General features: G+C 40.9%; 1 protein-coding gene and 1 long non-coding RNA gene across 7 annotated transcripts in view; one reads left to right on the top strand and one right to left on the bottom strand.

Annotated features, from left to right (window-relative positions):
- The window catches only part of KCNIP1 (potassium voltage-gated channel interacting protein 1), a 379,587-nt gene that overhangs the window by 4,061 nt on the left and 347,546 nt on the right, over window positions 1-27,980 (bottom strand). For 3 of the 4 annotated variants that reach the window (XM_017960121.3, XM_017960122.2, XM_003900504.4), the window contains 4 exons: window positions 13,655-13,779; window positions 12,137-12,206; window positions 10,628-10,698; window positions 9,734-9,841 (listed from right to left, as the gene is read on the bottom strand). In XM_017960121.3, the coding sequence (XP_017815610.1) occupies window positions 9,734-9,841; window positions 10,628-10,698; window positions 12,137-12,206; window positions 13,655-13,779 (374 nt within the window). Of the gene's footprint in view, window positions 1-9,733; window positions 9,842-10,627; window positions 10,699-12,136; window positions 12,207-13,654; window positions 13,780-19,643; window positions 19,677-27,980 lie in introns of all 4 variants that reach the window. The other variant, XM_009209557.3, reaches the window with a different exon arrangement.
- LOC110740383 overlaps window positions 1-27,980 on the top strand; it is a 90,311-nt gene that overhangs the window by 14,618 nt on the left and 47,713 nt on the right. For 2 of the 3 annotated variants that reach the window (XR_004183897.1, XR_004183896.1), the window contains exon 2: window positions 14,687-14,837. This is a non-coding gene — a long non-coding RNA (uncharacterized LOC110740383). Of the gene's footprint in view, window positions 1-14,686; window positions 14,838-26,547; window positions 26,627-27,980 lie in introns of those variants that run through there. The other variant, XR_004183895.1, reaches the window with a different exon arrangement.

Genomic DNA, 27,980 nt, shown 5'->3' with positions numbered 1-27,980 from the left:
GCAGAAGCTCATGGGTAGGTTACCTCATTACGGGCATTGTCTTCAGTGCAGGGTGATGTGTGGGATCCCCATTCACAGGCTTGAGGCAAATAAAATATTATTCTGAATTTTTAAAAAGTGAATGTTCTAGCCTAGAGATTTGAAAATCCCCATAGGTTCTGCCACTGTTTTAAGTTAAGAAAAATGAATCAACAGCCAAGATTATCCACAGGGCACATGAGGCCAATAGTTCCACAGACTGAGGCCCTTATTAAAAAGATCGGTTCTCAAGTGCACCCCAAACCTATTGAACCAGAGCATCTTAGGACTCGGTCCTGTGAGTTTCCATGTTTATCAAGGTACATTAGGAACCATTATTCTGATCGTTCTGGCACAACTCGGAATGGGGATAAAAGAGCGTTTGGGATGTTTGATGTGGTTTCTACAGAGATCCAGGAGACAGTCTGATTCCATGTGCTTATTTTATTTTATTTATTTTTGTTTAATTTCACCTATTAATTTTAGACTTACAGAAAAGTTACAAAAATAGTACAGAGAGTTCATGCATACATTTCACCCAGTTTCTTCTAATGTTAACAACTTGCATAACCAGAGCACAATGACCAAACCCAGGAAATTAACACTGCTAGACTATTATTAACTAAACTACAGGGCTTATTCAAATTTTATCAGCTTTTCAACTAGTATCTTTTTTTCCCTTCAATGATTCTACATTGCATTTATTTGTTGTGTCGCTTTAGTCTCTTCTAATCCGCATGAGTTTCTCATTCTTTTTTTTTCTTTTACCTTTTTTTTCTTGAGACAGGGTCTTGCTCTGTCATGCAGGCTGGAGTGCAGTGGCACAATCCTGGTCACTGCAGCCTCGACCTCCCAGGTTCAAGCAATCCTCCCACCTCAGCCTCTCAAGTAGCTGGGACTACAGGCAAGTACCACCACGCCTGGCTGCTTTTTGTAGAGGTAGGGTTTTGCCATGTTGCCCAGGCTGGTCTCAAACTCTTGGACTTAAGTGGTCTTCCTGCCTCTGCCTCCCAAAGTGCTGGGATTATAGGCATGAGCCACTATGCCCAGCCTGAGTTTCTTTCTTTCCTTGTCTTTCAGGACCTCACACTTTTGATATGAGTACAGGTCAGTTGTTTTGTAGAATATCTCTCAATTTGAGTTAATCCTTGGTTTGGTTATGATTAGATTGAAGTTATGCATTTTTGGCAAGAATATCACAGAAGTGATGTTATAACCTTCTCAGTGCATCATATCAGGGAGTTACATGGTGTTGGGATGTCTTATTACTGATAATGTTAACCTTGATCACTTGATTAAGGTGGTGTCTGTCAAGTTTCCTTGCTGATTTAGTATCTTTCAGTGGATCTTGCCTATAAAAATTATTATTGCAGTGTTTGCCTGATGGTAATTTTGTATTGCCTTTATTCCTTCTATATTTATTAATTAAAATTCTTCTGTAAGGAAGAGCTGCCTTCTCTCCTGCATTTATATATTCGGTTGTTTATTTATATTACAATGGACTCACGGACATTTACCTATTTTATAGGTTATAATCCAATACTTAATAATTTTTAACTTTGCTCAAATCGCTCTCATTTTGGCTATTGGGAACTCCTTCAGGTTGACTCCTGCAGTTTTTATTATTTTTTATTTTTTAGCACTTTCATACTTTCCAGCATGATAAAGTACTCCAGGCTCATCTTGTATTTTCTCTTACCCAATCTTGGAATCAACTATTCTCCCCAAGAAGACTGGTTCTGTTTATTGACGAACGGTATTTAGAAACAAGGTCTAGGTGCTAGGTGTGATCACTGCTACAGGGATGTCATTGCTCTGAGGTGCCCTCAACAGATAGAACGAGGAAATACATGTCTCTATCCATGTGTTTATTTTTAAATGCGTGCTTTACAAGCCCTTCACATCTACATGGCCACTGATGCTTTTCTTGTCTGATATATTTTTTTAAATCATAGAAAGGGCTTAAAGAACAATTTTGTTGCTCTCTCAGGATTTTCATAGCCTACAACTTGGATGAGATTATCTCCAAATGATTGCCAGGGGAAGAACCTGCTGTCTTTTCTAAGAAGCTACTTATCCATGCTTTCTTTTTCTTTAAGGGGTACTTTATTAATTCTGCCCTCCAGAGAGGTCTGATGGATTAATGGGGACAATTCTGCCTCGTTTGCAAATTACAAAATGGGAGTAGGAGCTAGTAAGGTTATTCAGTGATGGAATAATGAGTGAACCAAAGTTGAAGACCAAGTAGTATAAATCCCACTTCTGTATTTTTTTCTTTATATATTTTGCAAGGTAGTATTTGAATATTTTAGAGCATCATATATTTGCATGTGTATATAATCATTTAGTTGTTTACAAAATTGAGATATACATATCACTTTATCAAGTTATTTAAAAATGTAATATATCATACTAATGTTTATTTTACATTACTTTTTCATGATTTTAAGTGGCCACTGGCTATTCCGTTTTATGCATTTACTGTAATTCATTTTACAAATCTGCTATTAGTGGCTATGATGGTTATCACATTTTGGGGCACTATTACCTGAAGACTCTTCTTGCTTTTACGTCTTTGCGTCTATTCTTTATTTCCGTGGGACATATACTAAGATGTGGTTTTATAAGGAGAATGGGATGCATAACTTTCAATGCTTTTGATACATATTCCTCAAATACCTTTTAGAAAGTTTATATCAGAACACTCTCAGCAACTATGTATGAAAAACCACTTTCCACCAGCCTTCAACAAAGACTTTACAAAATCTTTGCAATTTAATAGATAAGTGATAATTCATTGTTTTTAAAGGTAAACATTATTTTCTTAGTGAAGTTTCTAATATATGTATTGACTATTTTTATTTATTTTCCCATGAACTATTTTTTCATCTGCTTTGCTCATTGTATTCATCTATTTCTGATTGGATTGTGAGAGTTGTTTATATATTTGTGTAGATTTACTAAATTGTTAAAATCTCTTAATAGGTTTTTAATTTATTTAAAAGATATTTTTATGCATCTACCATGTGCTAGATATTGTGTCAAAGAAATACAAACAGAAGCACGATGAATATGACTCTTGCCTTTGTTAAGATGAATGTCTACTGAGGAATATCAATCCTTTCTCTCATCATAAATTGCAGATTTTTAAAAACAAGTTTGTCACTTGCTTTTCAACTTTGTTTATGGTATTTTTTGATATACAGAATTTAAAAATATTTACAGTGTAAAGCCATCAATAATTTAAAAACTTGTTTCTAACTTTGATTTTATGATTTTTCCATTCTATGATCAGATATTCATGTATGATTTTTAGTTCTTTTTAGTTAAAAAACAACTGTACATATCTATAGTGATTTTGGGTTTATGGTACTAAGTAAGAATATTTACTTACTTGTTGCCAAAATAGTTAACCAGTTTTCCCAGAATCATTTAATGATTCATTACCTCTCTATTCAATACGCTACATTTATTATGAACCAAGATGGTATTTGTACTTGGGATTTCTATTCTGTTCCATTGATCTACCTGTTCCTTCTCTGATATTATAATATTTGAATAGTTTCAGCTTTATAATATATTTCAGTATCTGGTAGAACAAATCCTACCATTTTTCTTCTTTTTGAAAATTATCTTTGCTGTTCTCACCTGATTAATCTTCCAGTGTAACTTTATAACAATTGTGCCAAATTCCCTCCCCAAATAACACTTTCATTCGGATTCAAAATAAAATAAATTTAAAGTTAATTAGAGAAGAATTGCTGTCATTACAATATTGCTATCTTTATAATATACATTCCTTCAGAAGATGGTATGTTTCTCTACTTATCAAATTTTTCTTTCTCTTCATCTAAATTATGGATATTTAAAAATGCCCATGTGCTTTAAATTTTATTGTGATTACAATGAGAATATTTTTATTATAATTTTCTAGCTAGTCACAACTGATATATTGGCCACACAATTTCTTTTGTGTATGTATTTTATTACCAGTCACTTTGCCAGCTTTTTAAAAGTTCTAGTTGTTTTAAGTTGATTTTCTTGCTCTCTTTTTTCTTAGATAGAAAATCATGTCATCAATAAGGAATGTTGTAATTTTTCATATTTAGATTGCATTTCTTTTTCTGTTTTACTATATTTGAAGAACTTTCAAGAAATGTTAAACAGTTGTGATGTCTGACAGCTTGCACTCTTGCCTCGTGTTTTCTTCAGTGAGAATCTCTGCATGTTACCATAAAGTATGAAGCTGTGTACTAGGTTAGGGTATTTTCCATTATGCTGAAGACGTATTTTATTCCTAATTAGTTGAATCTTGAAAATTATTATGAATAAATGGTAAATTATATCAAATACAATTTTAACATCAAATGGTTTAATCTTTTGATATATTAATATGATAAATTATTTAATATGCTTTATCTGCTACTGGGCTATTCCTGCATTCCTGGAATAAACCTTATGTTAGTCATGTGCATTTCTTTATTTTATTTTATTGCTTTTTTGAGGAAGGGTCTTGTTCTGTTGCCCAGGCTGGAGTACGGTGGAGTGATTATGGCTCAGGGCAGTCTTGAACTCCTGGGCTCAAGCTGTCCTCCTGCCTCAGCCTCTGGAGTAGCTGGGAGCACATGCACATGCCACTACACCCAGGTAATTTTTAAATTTTTCTTTTGAAGAGACAGGCTCTCCCTGTGTTGACCAGGCTGGTCTTGAACTCCTGGGCTCAACCCATTCTCCTGCCTCAGTCTCCCAAAGTGTTGGGATTACAGGTATGAGCCTTTAAACAGAACACTGGGATTAATTTCCTATTATCTCATTTAGGATTTGTAATCTATATTTTGAATGATACTGAGTTCTTATTTTCTCTTACCTGCTTTATTTCATAGGATTTTTTTCCTTCAACACATTTTTTTGAGTGTCTTCTATTGGTTAGGCACTTCCGCCTTACATCAAGATTTTCAACAAATAAATTGAATTTATTGGAGCATAATTTACTTATAACAAATTCACCGATTTTAAGTGTACTGTTTGAAGAATGTTGACAAATGTATCCACCCATGTAACCTCCACCACACTCAAGATATAGAACATTTTCACAACCAAAAGACATCCCTCCACACTTCTTTGCAGTAAGTGCCTCTCAACCTTTGACGCCAGGCAACCACAGATCTAATTTCTGTTACTATAGATTAGTTTGCATTTTCTAAAATCTCATGTAAATGGAGTAAAACAGTGTAAACTCATTTGAGTCTGGCTTCATTCACTCAGCATGAAGTTTATGAGCTTCATGCACATTGCTGCATGCAATTATAACATTCCTTTTTACTGCTGAGTAATAAGCCATTGGATGAACAGACTATGATGTATTTGCCCATTGTCCTGTTGACAGACATTTGGGTCGTTTAAGTTTTGAGATTACTATGAATAAAGCTGCTATGAACATCTTTGTACAAGTCTTTATGGAATTACATACTCTTATTTTGGTGAGTAAATACCCAGGAGTGGGACTTCTTTTCTTCTTTTTTTTTCTTTTTTTGAGACAGGGTCTTGCTCTGTCACCCAGGCTGGAGTGCAGTGGTGCAATCTCAGCTCACTACAACCTCTTCTCCCCAGGGTTAAGCAATTCTCCCACCTCAGCTTCCCTAGTAGCTGGGACCACAGGTGCTTATCACGTCTAGCTTTTTGTTGTTGTTGTTTTTGTATTTTTAGTAGAGACAGGGTCTTGCCATGTTGCCCAGTCTGGTCTTGAACTCCTGAGCTCAAATGGTCCACCAGCCTCAGCCTCCCAAAGTGCTGGGATTATAGGCGTGAGCCACCATACCTGACTGGAATGGGATTTCTGGGTTGTATGTTAAGTTCATGTTGAGCTTTATCAAAGATGCCAAAATGTTTTCCAATATGCTTGTACCATTTACATTTCTGCCAGCTATCTGTGAGGGTTTCTATTGCTCCACATTTTTGCCAATGATTGGTATTGTCAGTCTTTTTAATTGTGGCCATTCTGTGCAGTTGTATTTCATTATGGTTGTAATTTTCATTTTTTTGAAGACCAGTGATATGGAGGAACCTTTCATGGGCTTACTGGCCAACCTTTTATGGGCTCACATATCTTCTTAAGTATCTCATCAAATCTTTTGCCTATTTTATATGAAGTTATTTATCTTTGTATTAAATTATAAGTGTTCCTTATGTATTTTGGATGCCAGTATGATATTGGATTGGTATCCCTGGTATCTTTATATATCTGGTATATAATTTGCAAACATTTTTTTCCAAGTCCATGGCTTGCATTTCCATTTTCTTAAAGGTGAGGCACAAAATTTTTAACTTTGATGAAGTCAAATTTATCTACTTTAAAAAATGATTCCTTATCCTTTCCTACTCCAAAGTTGTAAGAATGTTTCTCCTATGTATTCCTTAAGAAAACAGCTTTTGTTTTAATATTTAACTCTATAATCCATTCCAGGATGATGTTTATGTTTGGCATGAGGTTAAGGCTAAGGTCCATTTTTGTTTCCAAATGGATATACAGCTGCTGCAAAACCATTTGTTGAATACACAATTCTTTCCTCTTTGATCTTTTTGGCATCTGTTGCATTGACATATGGGTGAGTCTATCTCTATTTAAAATTTTTTTTTATTTTTAATTTTTGTGGGCACATATTTATGTGTATATATTTATATATGTGTATATATTTATATATGTATATATTTATATGTATATATGTGTATATACACATATTATGTGTATATATTTATGGGGCACATGACAAGTTTTGATACAGGCATACAATGTGTAATAACCACATCAGGAAAAATGAGTATCCATCCCTTCAAGCATTTATCCTTTGTGTTACAAACCAATTACATTCTTTTAGTTAAAATGTTCAGTTAAATTATTGACTACAGTCACCTTGTTGTGCTATCAAATACCAGGCCTTATTCATTCATTATATCTTTTTTGTACCCATTGACTATCCCAACTTCCCCCATAGCCCCCCCTACTATCCTTCCCAGCCTGTGGTTACCATCCTTTTACCCTCTATCTTCATATTGTTTTGATTTTTAGATCCCACAAATAAGAGAGAACATGGGATGTTTGTCTTTCTGTGCCTGGTTTACTTCACTTAACATAATGACCTCCAGTTCCATCCACGTTGTAGATGATTAAATCTCATTCTATTTTACAGCTGAATAGTATTCCATTGTGTATAAGTACCACATTTTCTTTATCCGTTCATCTGTTGATGGACACTTAGGTTGCTTCCAAATCTTGGCTATTATAAACAGATGTGCAACAAACATGGGAGTGCAGATATCTCTTTGATATACTGATTTCCTTTATTTGGGGTATATACCCAGCAGTGGGATTGTTGGATCATATGGTAGCTCTACTTTAAGTTTTTTTGACTCTCTATTTTGATCCATTGATCTATATGTGTATCCTTATGCCAATTCCCCATCGTCTTGACTACTGCACCTTTTCATGAAGTCTTGAAGTAAGGTAGGTTTAGTCCTTTAACTTTGTTCTTTTTTTGGTTGTTTTGGTTATTTTAAATTTTTTGCTTTCCCAAATCAACTGCTACAAAATACCTGCTGGGATTTTGATTGAGATCGCACTAAATCTATAAATCAAATTTGGAGAATCCACATCTTAACTATATTGGGCCTTCCAACCCATGAGCATGATATATCTCTGTGTTTATTTAGTTATTTATTTCAGCAATATTTTATAGTTTTCAGTGTATGAGTCTTGCGCCTATTTTGTTGAATTTTTCTCAAAGTATTTTGTGCTTTTTGATGCTATTTTTTCTTAATTTAATTTTGTGGTTGCTTGTTGGATGTAGAATTATAAATGATTTTTGTAAATAGAACGCATGTCTTCACTTTGTTAAATTCACTTATTATTTTTCGCAATTTATTTGTAGACTCTTAAAGTTTTCTATTAATACAATTGTATCATGTACAAATAAAGACAGTGTTAATTCTTCCTTTCCGGTCTATATCCCTTTGGTTGCTTTAAATATAGTGAATTATATTGATTGATTTTTGAATGTTAAACTAACCTTGCGTTCCTAGAATAAAACTCACATAGTTGTAGTGTATCATCCTTTTATATATTGCTGGATTCAATTTGCTAATAGTTAGTGAAAGCTTTTTGTGTCTGTGCTCATGAGGGGGACTGTTTTGTAGTTGTTTCCTCTCATAAGACCTTTTTTCTTTGTTTGGGTATCAGGGTACTATTGGACTTATAAAACAAGTTGCAAAATGTTCCATCCTCCTCTATTTTCTAAAATTTTTTGTTGGATTGGTATTAGAATTCACCAGTCCACCATCTGAGCCTATAATTTTATTTGGGAATGGTTTTTAACTGTGAATTTTTTATAATATAAAAATTTATATATAAAAATTATAATATAATTTCTTTAAATGATACAGAGCTAGTCATATTTTCTGATTCTCTTTAAGTCTGTTTTTGCCTTTTGTGTCTTTCAAAAAACATGTTCATCTAACAGCTTCCCAGGGGAATATGGATGGGCCCCTAACCCTAGCCCTCCACCATCTGACTCTGTTGACCTGTCAGCCTCATCCTGCACCAATCTTCGGCTTCATAACTTCATCTGCAACCGTCTGCAACCTTTCTGTTTTTGAAACACATGAAGCTTTATCTTGCCTCAAAGCCTCTCTAGTGGCTCTTCCTTCTGCCTGGAACACTTTTCCTGGCTTTTTGTATAACTGGTTCCAGTATGACAACACCTCTTTAGAGAGGACTTTGCTAACCTTCCCTGCCAAAATATCTTCTACCTGTTGATTCCTTTTTGGCCTGTTTATTTATTGTCCATCTCTCTATACTGCTCCAGTGTGAGGCCTAGTCTGATTGTTCACCTCTTTACTTCCAGCACCTAGAACACTTAATAAGTCTTCATATGTGTGTTAATTAAAAACATGACTAAATGAATGAGGAATGAAAGTTGGATAAACTCTCTGAGCTTACAGAGAGAACCTTGCAGCATTGAGGTGAAGATAATTGCGCTGATATCTACACTCCAGGCAGTGCACCTGGCACACAGGAGCTCAGTAAGTGGAGTGTTACACGATGCCAAATTCCAGCTTCCACTGAGATACCAGGGTACAGTGGATACTGAGGGTATTTCACTGGCTACAGACGTCTTCTGAGGTTCTAAGAGTGCGAAGCAGTGAAGATTCAGAAATTATTTGTGATAATTTCTTTAAAGACAGCTGTACCTTCCATTACCCCCTTGGAGGTTGTATTAGTAGGCAAAATAGGTTAAGGCCAATATGACCCAGTTATAGGCTCCTCTTAAAACCCTTTCTTTTCTATTCTAGGTGCTACCTACAATTCCACCATTTCAACTTTCAGCTTTAACTTGTGGCTCCCAACCTTCCCAAATGCACGTTCTCTAGGGAAGAGTAACTCTTTACACTGAAACAAGTCAGTTTTACCCACTGTGTAATGTCTACTGAATCTAGGTGACCCAGGGAGAATGAATCTGTTTAATCCTTTCTGGGCGCTTGGGAACAGGCAGGGTAGGGCAATGAGGGAGGCCTTCTTTATTTTGCCAGGGACCAGCTCTGTTAGCCCCAAAGCAGAGCCTGCCTCATTCAGACAGCACTATCCTCAAGCCTGGGACTGTTTTCTGTTGGGTTAGTTACCTTCACTGGAGCCCTCTCACACCCCTGGCCCTGGCTTACTTACCTCTTTGTTAATATATCCATCCTTATTGATGTCATACAAATTAAATGTCCACCTTAGTTTCTCGTGGACAGTTCCTCTCAGTAAAATCGACAGAGCGGTTACAAAGTCCTGAGAAGGGGAAAAGGCAGGAGTGACATCAGGCAGGGTGAAGCTGTGTCTTTGGGTCAGATTGTGATACTCTGACAGAGTGGTGCCTCCCATGTCCTCTTGTCTTGCTGGAGGATGTGGCTATGCTCAGTGAAGAGCTCCTGCCTTCGGGTCCCTACCCTGCCCCATTTTTTTTTGCAAGGTGCCCCCTTGAGGAAGAATGGAGCTCTGAGAGACACAGATCAATGCAGCCAGCCCTGTTATTGCCTTATCCATGGCTGCAGTGGTCAGTCTATCATCCCAGTGGCCGTATGGCCTAGTGGCTGAGGACGCAGACTGTAGGAACAGTCTGTATTGAGGGTCATTCTGCCTGCATTCAAATCCATCCTTTATCATTTGTGTGCTCTTTGACCTTGGGAAAGCTACTCTCTCTCTCTTTGCCTTACTCTCCTCTTCTGTAAAAGGGTAATAAATAATAAAATGCTACCCTAAAGGGTTATCGTGGGGTTAGAGTAAATGAGTTAGTACATACAAAGCCCTAAGTACAGGGGCTGCCACTGGGAAGCAGTGTGCCCGGGAGCTCACACACTGCTGTTATTAGTCCCCCGAGTCCCTGAGTTCCTGCAGGCCAGGCAAAGTTGCTACTGCTTCTCCCCATCTTTAGGAAATGCTTACGAATGGATAAGTGTGTCTTTGGTCTGACTGAGAGCTTTTGATGGTCCAGCCCTTCCCCCAATGCCTTGAGATTTAGAGGGGGAGGTGATGCAGAACCAGAGGACCCCTAGAGTGGACCCCAGATGAGCATACCTCGAACTTCACGGAGCCTGTCTGAGTGGTGTCGAAGGCATTGAAGAGGTAATGGGCATACGTGCTGGCATCTACAAGGCAGAAAAGGAGGGCAGGTGATGGGGGCAGGAATTCCACACAGGGAGAACCTTCCAAACAAGGCAGGGCTTCGACAAGAAAGAGAGGAGAGCGATGCTAGGGTGATAGAAAGAAGAAAATTATGGAGTGGGGCCCATTGACTCAACTCTTTGGGTTTGGGTGGGAAGTTAGATCTAGCAAAAGGTGAGATGAGCCCTTATCCCTCCCTCTAGCCATCGTGAGAAAACCTTTCTCCTGCCTATCTATGCACGGAATCGTTGGTGTATGAATGACACAGTGACTGCATGACAATGTTCTTCTGAGCGGCCATGCAATGCCTGGGATGAGCACGCACTCCAGAGTAGAGAAATCTGAACTTGGATGCCGCTGTACTACATAAGCTGTGTGACTGTGGGCATCAAGCATGACCTCTCTGAGGTTCCCTTTCCTACCTCTGTACAATGGGATGGAGCAAGACCTATCTCTTGAAATTTGCTAAAAAGTATTTTAAACTAGAGCTATGCCTGGCATACAGTAAGAACTCAATAAACAGTGGCTTAGTGGAACTCAGCAAACTGCAATTCTGGGGCCTGCATGGGACAAAACTGCCTCCCACACCTGATCTGGATAGGGGCCCCACACACCAAGGAAGGCATCTGTCTGCTGCCAAAAAGGCCCTTGAGAAACAGGGCCCAAGAAGTGATTGGAATGCTTGGATCTGCATTTTGTCAGGATCTGGGGAAGGTGTCTTGCAGGAGACAGCTCCTGGAGACAGGATGCAAGGTGGCATGTGACACATGGAGGCCACAGAGGAGCCACTGATGTGGTCCCAGGCCCATGGGGACAGAGCTGGTTCCCGAGTCAGGCAGGGCGACAGAGCAGCTGCTGTGGGCCTGGCACACTTGTAACCTGGCTTAATAAGCACAACTTTATGTTTCCTGTCTCTTTTTCATTTAGTTTATTTTTATAGTCTTTGGTATTTACTGGAGTTCTTTTACAAAATTCCAGCTTGTCTCAGCTATTTTAAGGAAAAGAATCAAAAGTGCCCTGCACAATGGTGGCACCAGAATGGCAAAACTTGTTTCAGACCCTTATGGAATCTAATCCGGGTCTGCTACTCACTCGCTGTGCAATCTTGAGTACATTGCTTATCTTCCCCGAAACTCAGTTACCCCATGTGGGATTATAATATCTGCTTTCTAGAGCTGTTCTGAGACTTTGTGATGTTGCATTATCAGCCCTTCTTCCCCTTCCAGGGTGGGTTCGTTTTCAGAGTTCTTTCCTGCTGAAGCTTTGGAGACTCCCACCTCTCACGATGAGGGAGGTGACCTGCTCTGAGTTTGCCCCTTCCTCGAGTAGGAAGCAGATAGCAAGGAAGAGTGGACTTGGAGGAGGGGAAGGCTATTCCCCAGAGGAGGCACTGGGCAAGATAGATTTCAAGGTCAGACTCACCTCCGTGAGGGAAAAACTGAGCATAGATCTGCTTGAATGTGTCTTCATTAACCACACCACTGGGGCACTCCTGTGGGAAGGGGAGAGAGTCAGCAGGAGGTGTCTGAGGGCCAGCACTAGGAGAAGAAGACTGGGCCCAGCCTTGGTGTCTGGGGTTCCTCATGATCCCCAGGGGCAGGGACCTGTGCATTTCCACTTCTCCAAAGTAACTCCATCTCAGGACTGGAGCTGCTTTGCAAAATGATGAGACATTGTCAGAGAATGGGCACAGTGAGGTGGAGAGATTTGGGGCCTTAAGAGCAGAAAAACCTGGGTTTAAATCCTGGCTTAGCCAATAAACACTAAGCTTTGTGACTTTGGCCATGCCAGTCTCTGATTCTCAATATCCTTACCTGTAAAATGGGGCTAACAATACTTTCCCCAAGGGTATCTTATGAACCTATGTTAGGTGGTACCGAGTCCATGGTAGATGCCAAGCAGTGTAGATTTCTTCTCTTTTCTGGATGCTGTTCCCTCTGAGCCCAGTGCCTGCCTGGGAAACTTTCCCACAGGATCCTGCTCCAACTCGGCTGCCCACTGCTAATGCTGCCATCAGAAGGAAAGAAGCCCTGATGGTAGGAAACCAGGCACTTGGTGTGTGCAATCAAGGCTAGTGTGGAAGGAAGAGGCATCCCAGCACCTGTCAGATGACTCCCAGGAGGGGCTAGAATCCCTGTGGGTCAGCACTTTGGAGAAAAATGAGGCTGTGGTCAGTTTGGAATTGACCCAGCTCAGCTCTGCCTACAGACTGCACCTGGAGGGAGGGTGACCAGGTGCACATTGCTCTAGCCCACCCCACTCCACACCACCCCAGGATTTGGGAATAAGATTGTGCTCTGAGAGTTAAACTTAAAAAAATAAATTAATATCCAGGATTGTATCTGAGAGCTCTCAAGCTGACCTGAGAATGCAGGAACATATTAATGTATTTAAAGTAACAGCTAAACAAGGCACTCCCATCCTCTGACTCCACTTTTGATTGTAACCTGGCTTCCACGTGGCTTCTAAGGAGAGCGGGTCCCAGAGAAGGGAGAGGAGTGTCTGGTCCCACTGTCAGTTCCATTTCCTGTGGTAAATTAATACACTGACATTCGGCTTACACATCAGTCTCGGTGAGCCTGGTTAGCATGAGTCAGCAGGCTTAAATCCCATTATTGTGGGGGCACCACCAAGTTGGAAGGTATGACTATGTTAAGGGTTAAGGCTTGACCCTGGGCTGGGGTGAATTCCCTGAAGATGTGCCACCCTGTGAAGTTTCTGGGCAGTTGGCCGTTTACTGTCTCCTGACTTTGCTCCATCCTTGCCTGGAGCCTTCCTTTCCAACCAGGTGATCTCCCTCTCATGTCCCCTTTATAGAGCTGGCCTTCCTTGTGTAGCCTCACATATGGGAAACTGCCTTATGAGCTCCCTTGGCATTGGGAAGAGCTTAGCCTTACGTGGGAAACCCCCCGAGGCCTTCAGAGCCTGCACGGGTCTTACGTTTTTGAAGCCTCGATAAAGGACCTGCAGCTCCCTCTTGGTGAAGTTGGTCTGGGCCTCAAGCTGCTCCAGTCCCTCGGGCCGATGGCAAACCATGGTCATCTCCAGCTCATCTTCAATCTTATCTGGAACCAGAGGAGATGGCATTGGAATCGTTGAACTTGGGGGTCACTCTTGTTAGGTAGCAATCTGGGCTGTCAAAAGAGTGGTGTCACGACCTGGGATCTAGGGCTGTGGGCTGGGGTCACACTGCCAATGGCCTTCCTATCTTGAACCCCACTTCCCTGCCCTGTCAGCCTCTGTGTCAGACACCACATGGGGGGGGGGGGCTTCAGCTTTGGAGAGAAACATGTTCCCAGTGGAGGCGAAGGCAGAAGTGCTCAAAATAAATTCATATGAAAACATTTTCCTTGCTTTAAAAATAACTTCTTTGCATATTCAAATTGTTTTTCATGAAAACTTCTGAATTTTCCAGAGACACAGGTAAGTAAGCAGAATGATAAACACCTCTAGACAGCAAACGGAAACAAAATTATTGAAAGAAACAGTAAACTCTCACCATTTGGGCCAACTAGGAATGGATAGCATGATTTAGCAGAAAGTTCAGATTACGGCATGTTAAGTATTAATGATAAAAATCTGAATGTATTTACAGTTTATTGTTTTGTAATGTCTACTATACATCCTTAAATACTAGGAAAATATCTTAAATGGGAGCTACTTTGTACAAACCATTTGAAGGGCTCTAACAACAGTTGTAAGTAGTAGTTTAAGTATGCCTCCCATATGGACTATAATGTAATATAAGATTGCATTAGTTATGTAGAAAGTGTCTGTCAACTAAAGCAAGGAATCTGCCCATCTCCCACTGAAGGATCACAAAGTCCAAGTCAGTGGAATTTTCAATGTTTTACCATCACAGAGGGGTAGGTGAATGATTTCCTTTGGACCCTGCCAGAATGCTTTCTATAAACTTACACCAATCAAGAATCAATTGCCATCTAACCTTCTCTGCCTGTTGTTGTCATGCAGACACAACCAAATCCATCTATTGAACGACTGTAAATCTGGGCTGGCAAGAATAGTGATGAGACGGGCGGCTGCTGGGAACGCGCATAGACCATGTCTCACCCCGTGGCAACCCACAGCAAGCACAGGCTGAGTTTCCACATCAGAGAACAAGGTGAGCAGGTGCATTAAATTGTGTGCGTTTCTCTCATCAGTGTTGGTCTCATTGCACCAGATTTTCCCTGCAATTGTCACTTTCCCTTTTGAGACTTTGATCCCAATACAAAAGGAATCCATCAAATTAAGTTTGTATCTTGTACATATCCCCAAAGGTGATGGATGTTCGTGTGAGGCTCCAGTAACTTAGTAACAACTCCTAATTGCCATCTTTCTCATATGCTGGGCAATGCATATCACCTTATCCTGCCGGGACTAAGGCAGACGATTTGTTATAAATTAGATATTGTTTATGCCACAGAGAGACAAGTGGCCAATTTCCCCAGAATTCATAATTCTTACAGAGCCTTTAATTATGGTTATGCTTGTAGCTAACAAGATAAGTAGCAATTATCTAAACGCTGAAGCATTTCTATGTAAACGAAAGGGCTTATTCTCAAACAGAAAGAAAAGGAGAAAAATGCACTTCAGTCTAATTCAGAATGCTTATATACATATTAATATTTTGCATCTATTTTAACCCATTTTAACAGAGAAATTGTTGGTTTAAATCTCCTAGCATTAGATCTAAAAGCATTTTTATTTCTAAAATGCACATCTGTTTAATTGTGCATATATTCACAAGGAACTTCTGAAGGGGCTGTAGAGGTTTGCACATCCCTCCTTCTGCCCTTTAGGGATTCCCTGGGTACTGCCCAGGTGGCTTGAGTGAAGAAAGGAGATGAAGCAAAAAATCACATTAAAATGCAAATAAAGAAAATGGAAATATTGTATTTTTTGAGTAAACGAGGCATTCTTGAAGACATCCGGTATACCATTAGATTTATCTCAGCCAGAAGCATGAAAGGGTTTTTTGCGGTACTCTTAATTCCTTGATCTTCCTGTGACTGAATTCCTCACAAGCTCAGGGAAATTTCTTTGCGGGAGCTTGAGAGGCTCTTTCCGACTCAAGAAACAGCGCTTGTTTCCCATCACCTTCATAAAAAATGCACTAAGTAATTATTGCGATATCAGCTATTAAACCCACTTCATTAAGGAGGAACTGGACTTTATTAATAAATGAGTTGTTTGTTGTCTGGGCAGCAGGATAAATTTCCACATCAAACAGATTCTGTAGTATCTGCATATTTGGATACTGACTGCCAAGCTTTTGTTTTGTTTTTCGTTTTCATCATTGGCTAAGTGTCAGGCTGTGGTAACATCGGTTGTGGAAGGAAATTTACTTCTTTGGGGCTCAAGATGCTGGGAAGCAGCCTGCCCGTGGATGTTAAGACAGGGTTTAAAAGAGTGGCCCTGTCTTTCTTTCTTCTTTCTGTGACTGTATTTTGTAGTGAGAACTATAATTTATGTCACAATCCAGTATACACATATATATATGTGAAATGTTAATTAAATATTTTGAAACAAAACTCCATGAAATGATCCTGTCCCTCACTCCAGTCTGTTTTAATGTATTCCTTTGTAAATGTGTGCTGGTTATGACTCTCACGGGTCAAGACTTTTGATTGGACAGCACTGATTTAACTTGTCTGCAGCTGTGGCAACCTCACAGCGGTGCCCGCGCTGCCGCTCTCACATCAGCTCTCCCTTCCCTTTATTTGTATGTCTCATGGTGCTGGCCGCTGTAGATACATTCACAAGAAACTTTAGAGGTAACGGGCAGCGGTTTTCACCACCCTCCTGTTGCTCCCTGGGGGTTCCCTGGATGAAGCCCAGGTAGTCCCAGCAAAGGAAGGAGAATGGCCCAGTTCCCTGCGTGCAGGAGGAGAGAAGAGCGTGAACCCATGGGAAGCCTCCCTGACAGTTTCTTCTGAGATTTGTTCAAAGTCTCTGATGCCAGATGTTGCTAGTCATTACTTTGTTATAAAAAATAATGATGAGCCAGTTACTAAGTCAGACTTGAGTTTGAATGGTTGAGATAAAAATTAACTTGAGATGTAATACTGTGGTGATAACTACATGACAAGAATAAATTAGAACACCTTCTGTTTGTAAAGTACTTTTAAGCCATTCAATGTTCTCATGCCTGTTGTTCCATAACCTTATGTGTGATGGGAGTGAGGGAACCATTGCCTGCGCATGTGATATTAAGAAGTGATTTTCTAACTGTGAGTGCCTCACACGGTGATGAATACCTATCACTAGGGGCAAAGAGAGATGGAATCACCGACTCTAGAGGATGCTACACAGGAAATTCTCAGATTGAATAGTAGATGATTTAGATTAACTGATCCTTAATGTTTTGGGATCATAGACTCTTCTAGTGTGGAATGAAGGCTTTAGACTCTCTCAGAAAAAAAATGCACAGTCACTGTATGTTTGCCTATTCAGTCATGTGTCGCTTACCAACAGGGATCCTCTGAGAAATGTGTTGTTAGGCAATTTTGCCATCGTGCGAACATCGTGGAGTCTACTCACACACACCTAGGTGGGGTAGCCTGCTACACACCTAGGCTGTATGGTGTGGCCTAGTGCTTCTAGGCTACAAACCTGTACAACGTATTACTATTCTGAATACTGTAGGCAATCGTAACTCTCTGGTAAGTATTTTAAATATTTGTGTATCTAAGCATACTAAATTTAGAGAAAGAAACTATGGTGTAAAAAATAAAAAATGGTACAACTATTAGGACATTTACCATGAATGGAAGTTACAGGACTGGAAGTTGCTCTGGGTGAGTCAGTGAGTGATGGTGAGTGAGTGTGAAGGCCTGGGATGCTACTAAACATGAGGTAGACTTTAGATATACTGTATGCTTAGGGCTATACTAAATTAATAAGACATTTTTCAGTAAGAAATTAACCTTAGCTTGCTCTAACTTTATTTTACAAACTATTTGATTTTGTTTTCAAACTTTTGGACTCTTTTGTGATAATACTTAACTTAAAATACACATTGCCTAGCTGTACAAAAATATTTTTCTTTATTTTCTTATTTTGTAAGCTTTTTCTCTATTTAAAATTTTTTTGGTTTTATTTTTTTTCTTTTAAAACTTTTTTTATTTGTTTGTTACAAATGAAGACACAAACACACACATTAGCCTGAGACCACACAGGGTCAGGAACATCAAGATGTCACTGGGCAATAGGGATTTTTTAACTCAGTTACAATCTTATGGGACCACAATTGTGTATGTTGTGTTGTTGAGGGAAACGTCATCATGCAGAGCATGACTGTACTTTCAGTGAGTTTCTGTATCTTTAAACACATCTAGCCCATGCTAAGCTATTCCAGCGCAGGAGATCTCTTCTAAACCTTGTCACTAACTAGCTTTGTCTGAGTCCTAAGTCACTGAGCAATGGGTGACAGATCTGGACCTAGAATCCAGCCAGTCCAGGCCCCTTTCATCGTATCTGGTTTCCACATGTCCCCACAGTGGATTCTGCTTCCCTCAAGCACAAATTGCAAACCAGCTTGTAGCCAGCCTTGTAGCACCCCTGCTCCTACGAAGCTGTGTGCTTGTGTACCAGTTAGACCTGGACTGTGAGCAGTGGGAGGACCCGCACCTTGGGTCTTCTCCCCAGTGAGGTGTCCCCTCTGTCACGCTCAGGACAGTGACCATGACCATCTCCTCGCTGGGCTGGCCAATAGTGCCTCCCTCACGGTGTCTCTGGGTTGGACTTTATACTTACCCATGTAGCTTTTTTTTTTTTTTTTTTTTTTGAGATGGAGTTTTGCTCTTGTTGCCCAAGCTGGAGTGCAATGGTGCGATCTCGGCTCACTGCAACCTTCACCTCCCAGGTTCAAGCTATTCTCCTGCCTCAGCCTCCCAAGTAACTGGGATTACAGGTGTACATCACCACGCCCAGCTAATTTTTTTTTGTATTTTTAGTAGAAACGGGGTTTCACCATGCTAGCCAGGCTGGTCTTGAACTTCTGACCTCAGGTGATCTGCCCGCCTTGGCCTCCCAAAGTGCTAGTATTACAGACATGAGCCACTGCACCCAGCTACCCATCTATATTGAGATTACAAAATAGTGATCCTTGGCTTGAGTGTGACCCAAAGATAGGTCTTGTTTGACCTGTAAAATGTGTCTTAATTATTTTGGAATTAGTTGTCCATGTTTAAAGATGAGAGATCCATGTACAAATATGGATATCTGATTTGTCTTGAAAAATGGGATTATCTGACAACTTTGGTCTCAAATTTGGACACTTCAGCAGCCTACTAGAGTTGAACTAGAGGCCGTCCCCTCTGGGCAGCCAGAGCCTCTAGGATACCCTGTTGTTCACCCCTGGCTCACAGAATTCATTTATGTTGCCTGCCCTGTGCAACAGGCATTGAGTTTTTGTTTTTTGATCTATACCTACTTACCCTCCCACCTACAAACCACATAGTCTACTCCTCACTGTTTATTTAAACACATGCCACTTTGTCGCACAAAGGACTTGAAGCCGATTATAGGAAATAAATATGAAATAAAAGGAGATAAAGTAATAAGAAAAACTGCCTCAGTAAATGTTGATTAGATTAGGAGGTGAAGACCATGGGGAAAAAGAGAACACAGAAATTCAGGCCATTTGTTTGAAGCAATTACTACACTTGAGCTGCAAATGGGCTCTGAGTTTTTACAAATGTCTGTGAAAGGAAAACGTAACCATTTCATAGGGGGAGCAAAGCTTTTCCTGTAGCTTGTCTCTAAAAGAACATTTCCAGCTGTTTCTATATACGTGGGGCTTGCTAACAAGGGGCACAGAAAGCTGGTGCATGAGAAGACTAATTATAAAACATGAACTTGATTAAGAAGCTCTGCCTTCGCAAGTCATGTGACCAGAGTCAAGTTAATTTAAACTGTTTTTTACCTCTCTGATACTGGTAATACCACCAGGCGATGTCTAGGAAAGAGTGAGAAAACATTTTACCAAATCCATTCATCAAAAAGCAAAACACACTTTTATTGTCCATGGAGAGAGGCTGTTCTGAGGGTGTCCACGTCGCTGTCCAGCTTGACATATGTGAAGAGCCTCTCGGTAGCAGAGCTGAAGCTGAGCTCCCTGTCCTTTTCCCATGGTCAGAACAGGCAAGAGCAGTGGGTTGCCTCCCAGTGCCCATGGCTCCCACAGGGGCTCGTTGAACATGCCCTCAGCCATGCAGTCATGCAGCCTGCAGAGATGGGATGGCACATGGCAGAGATGTGCGATGTTGGATGGGTCCTTGGAAACACCCACATGTTTGACTGAGGAGTGGCTTATAAGACACCCTCCACAATCAGGAGGTCCCTGTTCTCCCTCTCTGCTTCCTTGTGATTTGAAGCTGCATATCTTGTAGGATTATTTGTTTGCTCACTCAATAACTGTCAATGAAGTATCTACTAGGTACAAGTCAGTGAATAAAACAGCTCTGTTCTCTGCTCTCTTGGAGCTTACAGCCTACAAGTCTTTGCTTCTTTCTTCCCCCATTAAGCTTGATTAGTAACCAGATGCAGAAAAAGAAAAGAGCAGTTGCAGAAGAGGGTTAGCACATTGGGATGTGTGGCAGAGTGGGTGCCGGCCAAGTCCCCCATTATGCTGAATATAAAATACAAGACAAAATGCCAGACCTGGAAAATTATCCATGGCACAGTGGAGCTGGGTGAGTCCAAGGTCCCAGGGAGCGCCACCAGATACTGTCCTGCTGGCCTTTGTGGGTCTATTTGGTGGTCGGCCTGGTTTTCCTCTGTAGGCTCTTATTTGAGCTTCCACCTGTCTTGCCAGCACCCTTGACCATGAGTGTGTAAGGCAGCCCAGCCACCATCTTGAGTGTGTATTAGTCTCTCTCCAGTCCCCCAATCTGCAACCCCAGACAGCAGAGGCTTATTTTCCTGCTGCTTTTCAAAGTGATAGTATAGGTGAGCATCCATTGGAGTGTTTTCACTCATCTCCTGACCTGTATTCCATGGGAGAAACTTATTTTGCTGAATTTAGTTGCCCCTTTGATCATTCTGGTTAGGTGGCATTTGTATTTGTTTATTTTTTATAAATATGCTTTATTTTTAGAGCTGTTTTAGGTTACAGAAGAACTGCACAGAAAATATAGAGAGTTTCTGTATATTCCACCCTCACAGTTTCTCCTATTATTCACATCTTGCATTGGTGTGGTATATTTGTTCCAACTGATGAACCAGTATTGATATGTAAATATTAACTAAAGCCCATAGTTTACATTAGAGTTCACTCTTTGTGTTGTACAGTTCTGTGGGTTTTGACAAATGCATGATGTCATATATCCACTGTTATAGCATTATGTAGAATAGTTTCACTGCCCTGAATACTTTGATAGCATTTTAATATAGATACATTTAGAAATATGCATTGACATGCTCTGGTGTGCCAGGAATGTCATAGGTATTAGAAAAGAGATGAAAAGACATAATACCTGTTTATATGAGTTCTCAGACTGGTGAGGAGGCATACACATAGACCATGGATTAGAAACTCAAATGCCAATGGTCATTGGCAGGTAATTCAATCCTCCCACCTCAGCCTCTTGAGTAGCTGGAACTATAGGCATGTGTCACTATGCCTGGCTAACTTTTTTGTACTTTTTTTGTGGAGATGAGATCTTACTATAGTGCCTAGGCTGGTCTCAAACTCAAGCAATACTCCTGCCTCGGCCTCCCAAAGTGCTAGGATTATAGGCAGGAGCCACTGTGCCCAGCCTAATTCAATTTCTAAGTAACTCATTTATCAAAAAAGCAACCTCATGGTAATTAAATCATGGTAATTTTGAACTAAATGATAATGAAAATATGACATATCAACACTTGTAGGAAGTTGTTCAAGCTGTACCCAGGGGAAAATTTAAAAGAACATGACATACTTGAGCTGCAAATAATTTACAGGACCGTGTGCATAAAAACACAGAATGTTGTGCTTCCTCTTCAAATTGTATTCCTAGTATTTGCAGTGGTTCATTTTCAATGTTGCCTGAACTATATTGACTACATTAGACATTGTATTAATGATGGCATGCTGGCATCTGAAGATGTAATCTTTTCTTCCCCTTAAACATGGTTGATTGGTTCGTTCTGGATGCGTTTAGCATCATCTTTTTGGTTGACAGCATTCCCTAATATAATCAGGGGCAAAAATCCTCGTTGGTACTTTCATGGAGCAGAGAGGGGATGGGACGGAAAGTCCCATTTGGTCCTTCAGCTTTAAGTCTTAGATTCTTACAGCCAGGCTTGGAGGTGAGTCATAAGCCCACTCAGACCCACACAGTGCGTACAACTCATGAGCTCTGAGTTTTATAAACTTAACAATGAGCCCCAGGAGTGCTCAGCTAAGCCTTGATAAAGATTTTCTGAGTGTTCCACGTATTTTTGTCAGTCTTCTCAGTTCAATAAAACCCAAATCATGTTTTGCTTCAAGCATTTGTTCTCTTAATCTTGAAACCCCTCCTGCTCCTTTTAAGCGAAATTGAATTTATACATTTCTCATTCATTTATATACCTCAGTCCTGAAAGTGTCCTGAAAAAAGGAGTTCTTAAAAAAAAAAAAAAAAAATTCTTTGAGTGTTTCTACTTCCATTAGATAGAGTTTTCAAGATCAAATGACTTGGAAATTCTTCAATGTTTAGTGTATTTCAGTACACTGCTCTTTCTCTCCAAATGGGTGTGTTTTTAATGTGGCCTTCAGGTCAGCACAAATGTTGAGGTGGGTGGGGAGAGGAGTGTCAAACGTCCCTTGCAGTTTCTCAGGAGCAGGGCAATGGTGGAAACTAATGGTCTGAAATGTAATGCAATTATTAAAAGTCCACAAAATCACTACACAGAATGTGACATAAGTCATAATTCTGTTTGTATGTGACAGTGTTACATTCATTCAGATATTTTCCAAGATTGAAGAAACAAATGGCTGGGAAAGGAATTATCTAGATTCCAGCATTAGAGAAAGCAGCATCCCTAACTGATGTTTCAGGACAAGGAGCAAGGCCATGTACATTAGGGACTCTCATGTGCCCTCACCACTGCAGCAGCATTTTAGTTCAGTTAAGCCCATGGCCAGGCTGTAAGGTAGAAATGTCAGTTTCACTGCAGCAGCTCAACCTCAGGCACAGATCTGTAGAGGATGTTTTAAGTGGACCTTTTGGTCTGGGAAAAGTACCCTGGGATGATTTTTTTTTTTTTGATGATTTACTTTAGTAGTTCCAGCAGTCTCTGCAGCTGTAGGAGGCAATTAGTCAAATGAGGTCCCAATCCTGCCACCAGCTAGCATTCAGGTGGCAGTGGAGAAACTTCCCACTGTTTCTCCTTTGAACCCAGCTGGACACCACCCTGAAGTTCCAGTACGTGGAGATAGCCAGTAAATGAACAATGGGTGACCCGTGTTGAAGAGAGAGGGCATGTTGCCTAGAGTGAGTGGGTCTACTATATTTCTGTGGGAAATAAGAGGATTAACACGGGTGGGATTCTATTACTCCTCTTGACTGAGGAGCTGAAGTGAAAATTCATTGCAAATGAGAAGTGTCCAGGAGAAAGGGTACTTTTAGTTTTAAGATGGAAAAATGAGGGGGCAGAGAGAGGTTGAAGGAATTGCTCAAAGGAAAAGTAAAATTGCCAGAAGAATAGTATTATCTCAGGTTAGCACAGAATTTTCTCATTGATGGAAACTCAGTGGGTCCAGGTCAGGCTAAGATGTGAATAGCATATCTTTCGACCTGCTTTCTGAAGAAGAGCTCATTGCTCTGCAGATAATTGGACAACTTGCTAAGTGATGGTTTCTGATTAGAGATCTAGCTTTGGTGGGCTGGTAAATATCTGAAAATTGGTTCTTGGGGAGAGTGGAAAAGCCTGATTCATACAATTTTCCATTTTCCTTGGTGTAAATACTCCCTTCACAGCCCACTTCAGGCTGTTAGTGTGAAGTTGTTGAAATGAAGTGATCATACTTTGGGAAGCACGGTATGACCCAGTTCTATCACATTACTGCCACTGTTTTAGAACAGCTGGCATATGTTTAACTGTCCCAAACAAGTGTGCTAAAGACTCCAAAACCAATTTCAGAGGGTAGGTTCAGGCCCTGTAATCAACACTGATAAACTCTTTCTTTGCTGTTCGTGTGAACATCAATTTCTGTGCATGATACAGAATAACCACAAACAGGAACATAATGGAAGCTGGTCATGTGAGCTTTTGCTGGATTCAGTATTAATGTATCCTTGTATTAACTGCCTGTCTTGGTGAGCTCAGAGAGCATGGTAATAGTTTTAGAATTGATCTAATCATCTCACTGTCCCTAGGAGGTATATGGTTATTAGACTAATTCAAGCTAGAATCATACCCACCTTATAGCTATAAATCTTACTGAGATAAGGTATGAAAAATGCTCTACATGCATAGTACATGCTCAAAAATGTTATTTCCATCTTGTCATATATTTTGACTGTGATTTTAAGGGTCGTTCTCAACAACAGAATCCAATAGTCACGTCTGTTAAACACTGTCTCACTCATGATTGTGCCTTTCCTGATGGATCTAGTTAATTAATTGTGTTTCTCTTCAGTATAGGAAGATTTCCTTGTTCTGTTATTTACTGTCAGCAACACACCTCAATTGTCAGTTGAGGTTGGACATGAGTGGGATAAAGTAAATATGATCATTTTATGTTAAAGGTAATGGCCGCCAGCAAACACAACCCTCTGGCTGAAAGAGTGTTGACCATCTCAGGCTGTGGAGCAGATCAGGGGGCCTGTGGGTGGTGGACACCAGAAGCATAGGACTTAGAACATTAGTGAACAGACATAACAACTGACGGCCACTAAGGACATTTCCTGGCTCTGTGTCCTCTGCCCTTAAGAATCTGGACAGTCCATGACCACTGTTACGGGCCGTCTCTTAGCTGGAGAAGTCAATTGAGCATTACCCTCCACTGGAACATCAACTCCCAGATGCAAGGAGTGCAGTCAGTTCATCTGAGAATGTATATCTGCCTGCCCAGAGGCAGGGAGAAGATGGCAAGGTGCTATCCTCTCCAGGACTCAGCTCTGAAGCCTCTTAACTGTGCACTTAATAAATGAAGCCTTGGCAGACACACCTTGAATTATTAATGAAGTTATTCAGCTTTGATTGTTTCCTTCTTTTGGGGAAAGGTTATTCACTCAAATGCCTTTGATTAGACTACACAATACATCACAATTGGGCATATTTTATGTGCAACTTTATGGTGATAATAGTTCTGTCTCATTTAGAAGCAAATCAGACATTATGAACTTCGTGATTTATTAATGTATTGATTTCTATAAATGTCAGTGCATCTCACATCCCGCCAGAGAGCCCGGGAGCAATCAGTGAAGGGCCAATAAAAATGTAAAATGAAACCATCGTAAAAAGAGGAAATACTGCCTGTTTCCAAGCCCTGCTGCCTCTCTATATTGTTTCAGGGTCTACATCATTACCATGAAGAGATACCCCCAGCCGTAAGGAAACAACCTTGATCGGGGGGCTCTGTCCTGCTTAAATCTATTTTAGATAAAAAAGAAGTTGTATGGCAGGAGAAATAAAAAACAAGAGGTGAAGAGTGGGATCTGGAGGGGCCCCAGGGCCGGTGCCCAGATTCCTCATCCTGGAGAAAGCAGGAGGAGGAGGAGGAATCCCTTTCCACCAGATTCACTCCACAGCAACTGCCCACCTTCCTGCTGAGGAACCTTCAAGACAGAGCCTAGATTTTCCTGCTGGCACTGAAGAGTCCATGCTAGGGCCCTGGTCTACCTTTCCAGCATGATTCCCTGTCATGAGTGCTCTGCAATAGTCCCAGCATCTGCTGGTGCACAAACCCCTGTCTACCAGAGCATGTGATCATCTGGCATCAATCCTATCCACCCTTAAAACATGGCGTAAGTGCCATCTCCTCTGGGCAGCTCTCTCAGATCACTCCAAAAAAAGCTCTCTCTGTCCAAATTCCCAAAGCACTTATCATCTCTAGCAATCACCCGGCATGTATCAAAATCTACCTTTGAGTGTCACAGTTTTTATATACAAGGGTGGGGTGAGGGGAGATTGTGTCTTGTGCTTATTTTTGTTTTATTTTTGTTTTCAGTATCTTACTCCCTCTGTGTTATCTAATATCTCCTTTGCACATAGAAAATGACTAGTAAGTGCTCATTATTTGCTAAAAGTGTGTAGCACTACAAGGAACTAATTAGAAAATATATTAAGAGTCCTGAGACAGTGGCCCAGGGAATATCTGGAAAGTATCTGGCTAATTTGGTGGGCAATTTTGTAATCTGACAGTTTAGTTCAGAAATCACAATCTGGCAGCCCATGGGGTACTATTGTTTCGCTTCTTTTATTTTTTAAATTATTATTATTTTTTTCTTTTGGTAGAGATGGGGTCTCACTGTGTTGCCCAGACTGGCCTTGAATTCCTTACCTCAAGTGATCCTCCTGGCTCTTAAAGCACTGGAATTACAGGTGTAAACCACCACCCCTGGTCTGTTTCACTTCATTTAAGTGTGAACTTTATCAACATTTATTTCACATAGAAATATGAACTTTTGGCTTTCCTTTAGAAATCTGAAATTATGGCCATGCCAGGCCCACATTCCCACATGGCAACCACAGTCCCCACTACTCCCTATTACATTTCCAACACTAAGACCAAGAGCTGTTGTTAGAGTCATCATCACTCATTTGTATACCTGAATCTGCAATCCCTGTTTAACAATTCCTTTCCTCTGCCTCCTACCATGTTTTCCCAAGTGACTTTTATGTGTTTTGTGATGGTCTAGAGGCATGACAGACTTCATTTTTTGGAGTCCCAAGCAACGTGGTGAAGACAGGATGCTGCCCTGTGATTAAAGAATCAAGGGGGGTGCGCCCAAGATGGCTGAATAGGAACAGCTCCAGCCTCCAGCTCCCAGTGTGAGCGACACAGAAGACGGGTGATTTCTGCATTTTCAATGGAGGTACCAGGTTCATCTCACTGGGGCATGTTGGATGGTTGGCGCTGGTCCGCGGGTACAGCCCGACCAGCAAGAGCTGAAGCAGGACGAGGCATCGCCTCACCTGGGAAGCTCAAGGGGGAAGAGAATTCCTTTTCCTAGCCAAAGGAAATTGAGACACACAACACCTGGAAAATCGGGTAACTCCCACCCTAATACTGCACTTTACCAAGGGTCTTAGCAAACGGCACACCAGGAGATTATATCCCACACCTGACCTGGAGGGTCCCAAGCCCACGGAGCCTCCCTCATTGCTAGCACAGCAGTCTGACATCTAACTGGAAGGCCTCAGCGAGGCTGGGGGAGGGGCACCCGCCATTGCTGAGGCTTAAGTAGGTAAACAAAGCCGCCAGGAAGCCCGAGTTGGTTGGAGCCCACCACAGCTCAAGGAGGCCTGCCTGCCTCTGTAGACTCCACCTCTGGCGACAGGGCATAGCTAAACAAAAAGCAGCAGAAACCTTGGCAGAGGTAAATGTCCCTGTCTGACAGCTTTAAAGAGAGCAGTGGATCTCCCAGCACAGAGATTGAGATCTGAGAACAGACAGACTGCCTGCTTAAGTGGGTCCCTGATCCCTGAGTAGCCTAACTGGGAGACATCCCCCACTAGGTGCAGACCAACACCTCACACCTCACATGGCTGAGTACATCCCTGAGAGGAAGCTTCCAGAGCAAGAATCAGACAGCAACACTCACTGTTCAGCAATATTCTATCTTCTGCAGCCTCTGCTGCTGATACCCAGGCAAACAGGGTCTGGAGTGGACCTCAAGCAAATTCCAACAGACCTGCAGCTGAGGGTCCTGACTGTTAGAAGGAAAACTAACAAACAGAAAGGACACCCACACCAAAACCCCATCAGCACGTCACCATCATCAAAGACCAAACGTAGATAAAACCACAAAGATGGGGAAAAGGCAGTGCAGAAAAGCTGGAAATTCAAAAAATCAGAGTGCATCTCCCCCTCCAAAGGAACGGAGCTCATTGCCAGCAATGAAACAAAGCTGGATGGAGAATGACTTTGATGAGTTGAGAAAAGAAGGCTTCAGTCGATCAAACTTCTCAGAGCTAAAGGAGGAACTATGTAACCAGCACAAAGAAACTAAAAACCTTGAAAAAAGATTTGACAAATGGCTAACTAGAATAATCAATGTAGAGAAGTCCTTAAAAGAACTGATAGAGATGAAAACCATAACACGAGAACTACGTGACAAATGCACAAGCT

The sequence above is a fragment of the Papio anubis genome, chromosome 5 (genome assembly GCF_008728515.1).
Source record: "Papio anubis isolate 15944 chromosome 5, Panubis1.0, whole genome shotgun sequence".
NCBI lineage: Eukaryota > Metazoa > Chordata > Mammalia > Primates > Cercopithecidae > Papio > Papio anubis.
The sequence above is the reverse complement of the archived record's forward strand: the minus strand, read 5'-3'. Positions and strand labels throughout refer to the sequence as shown.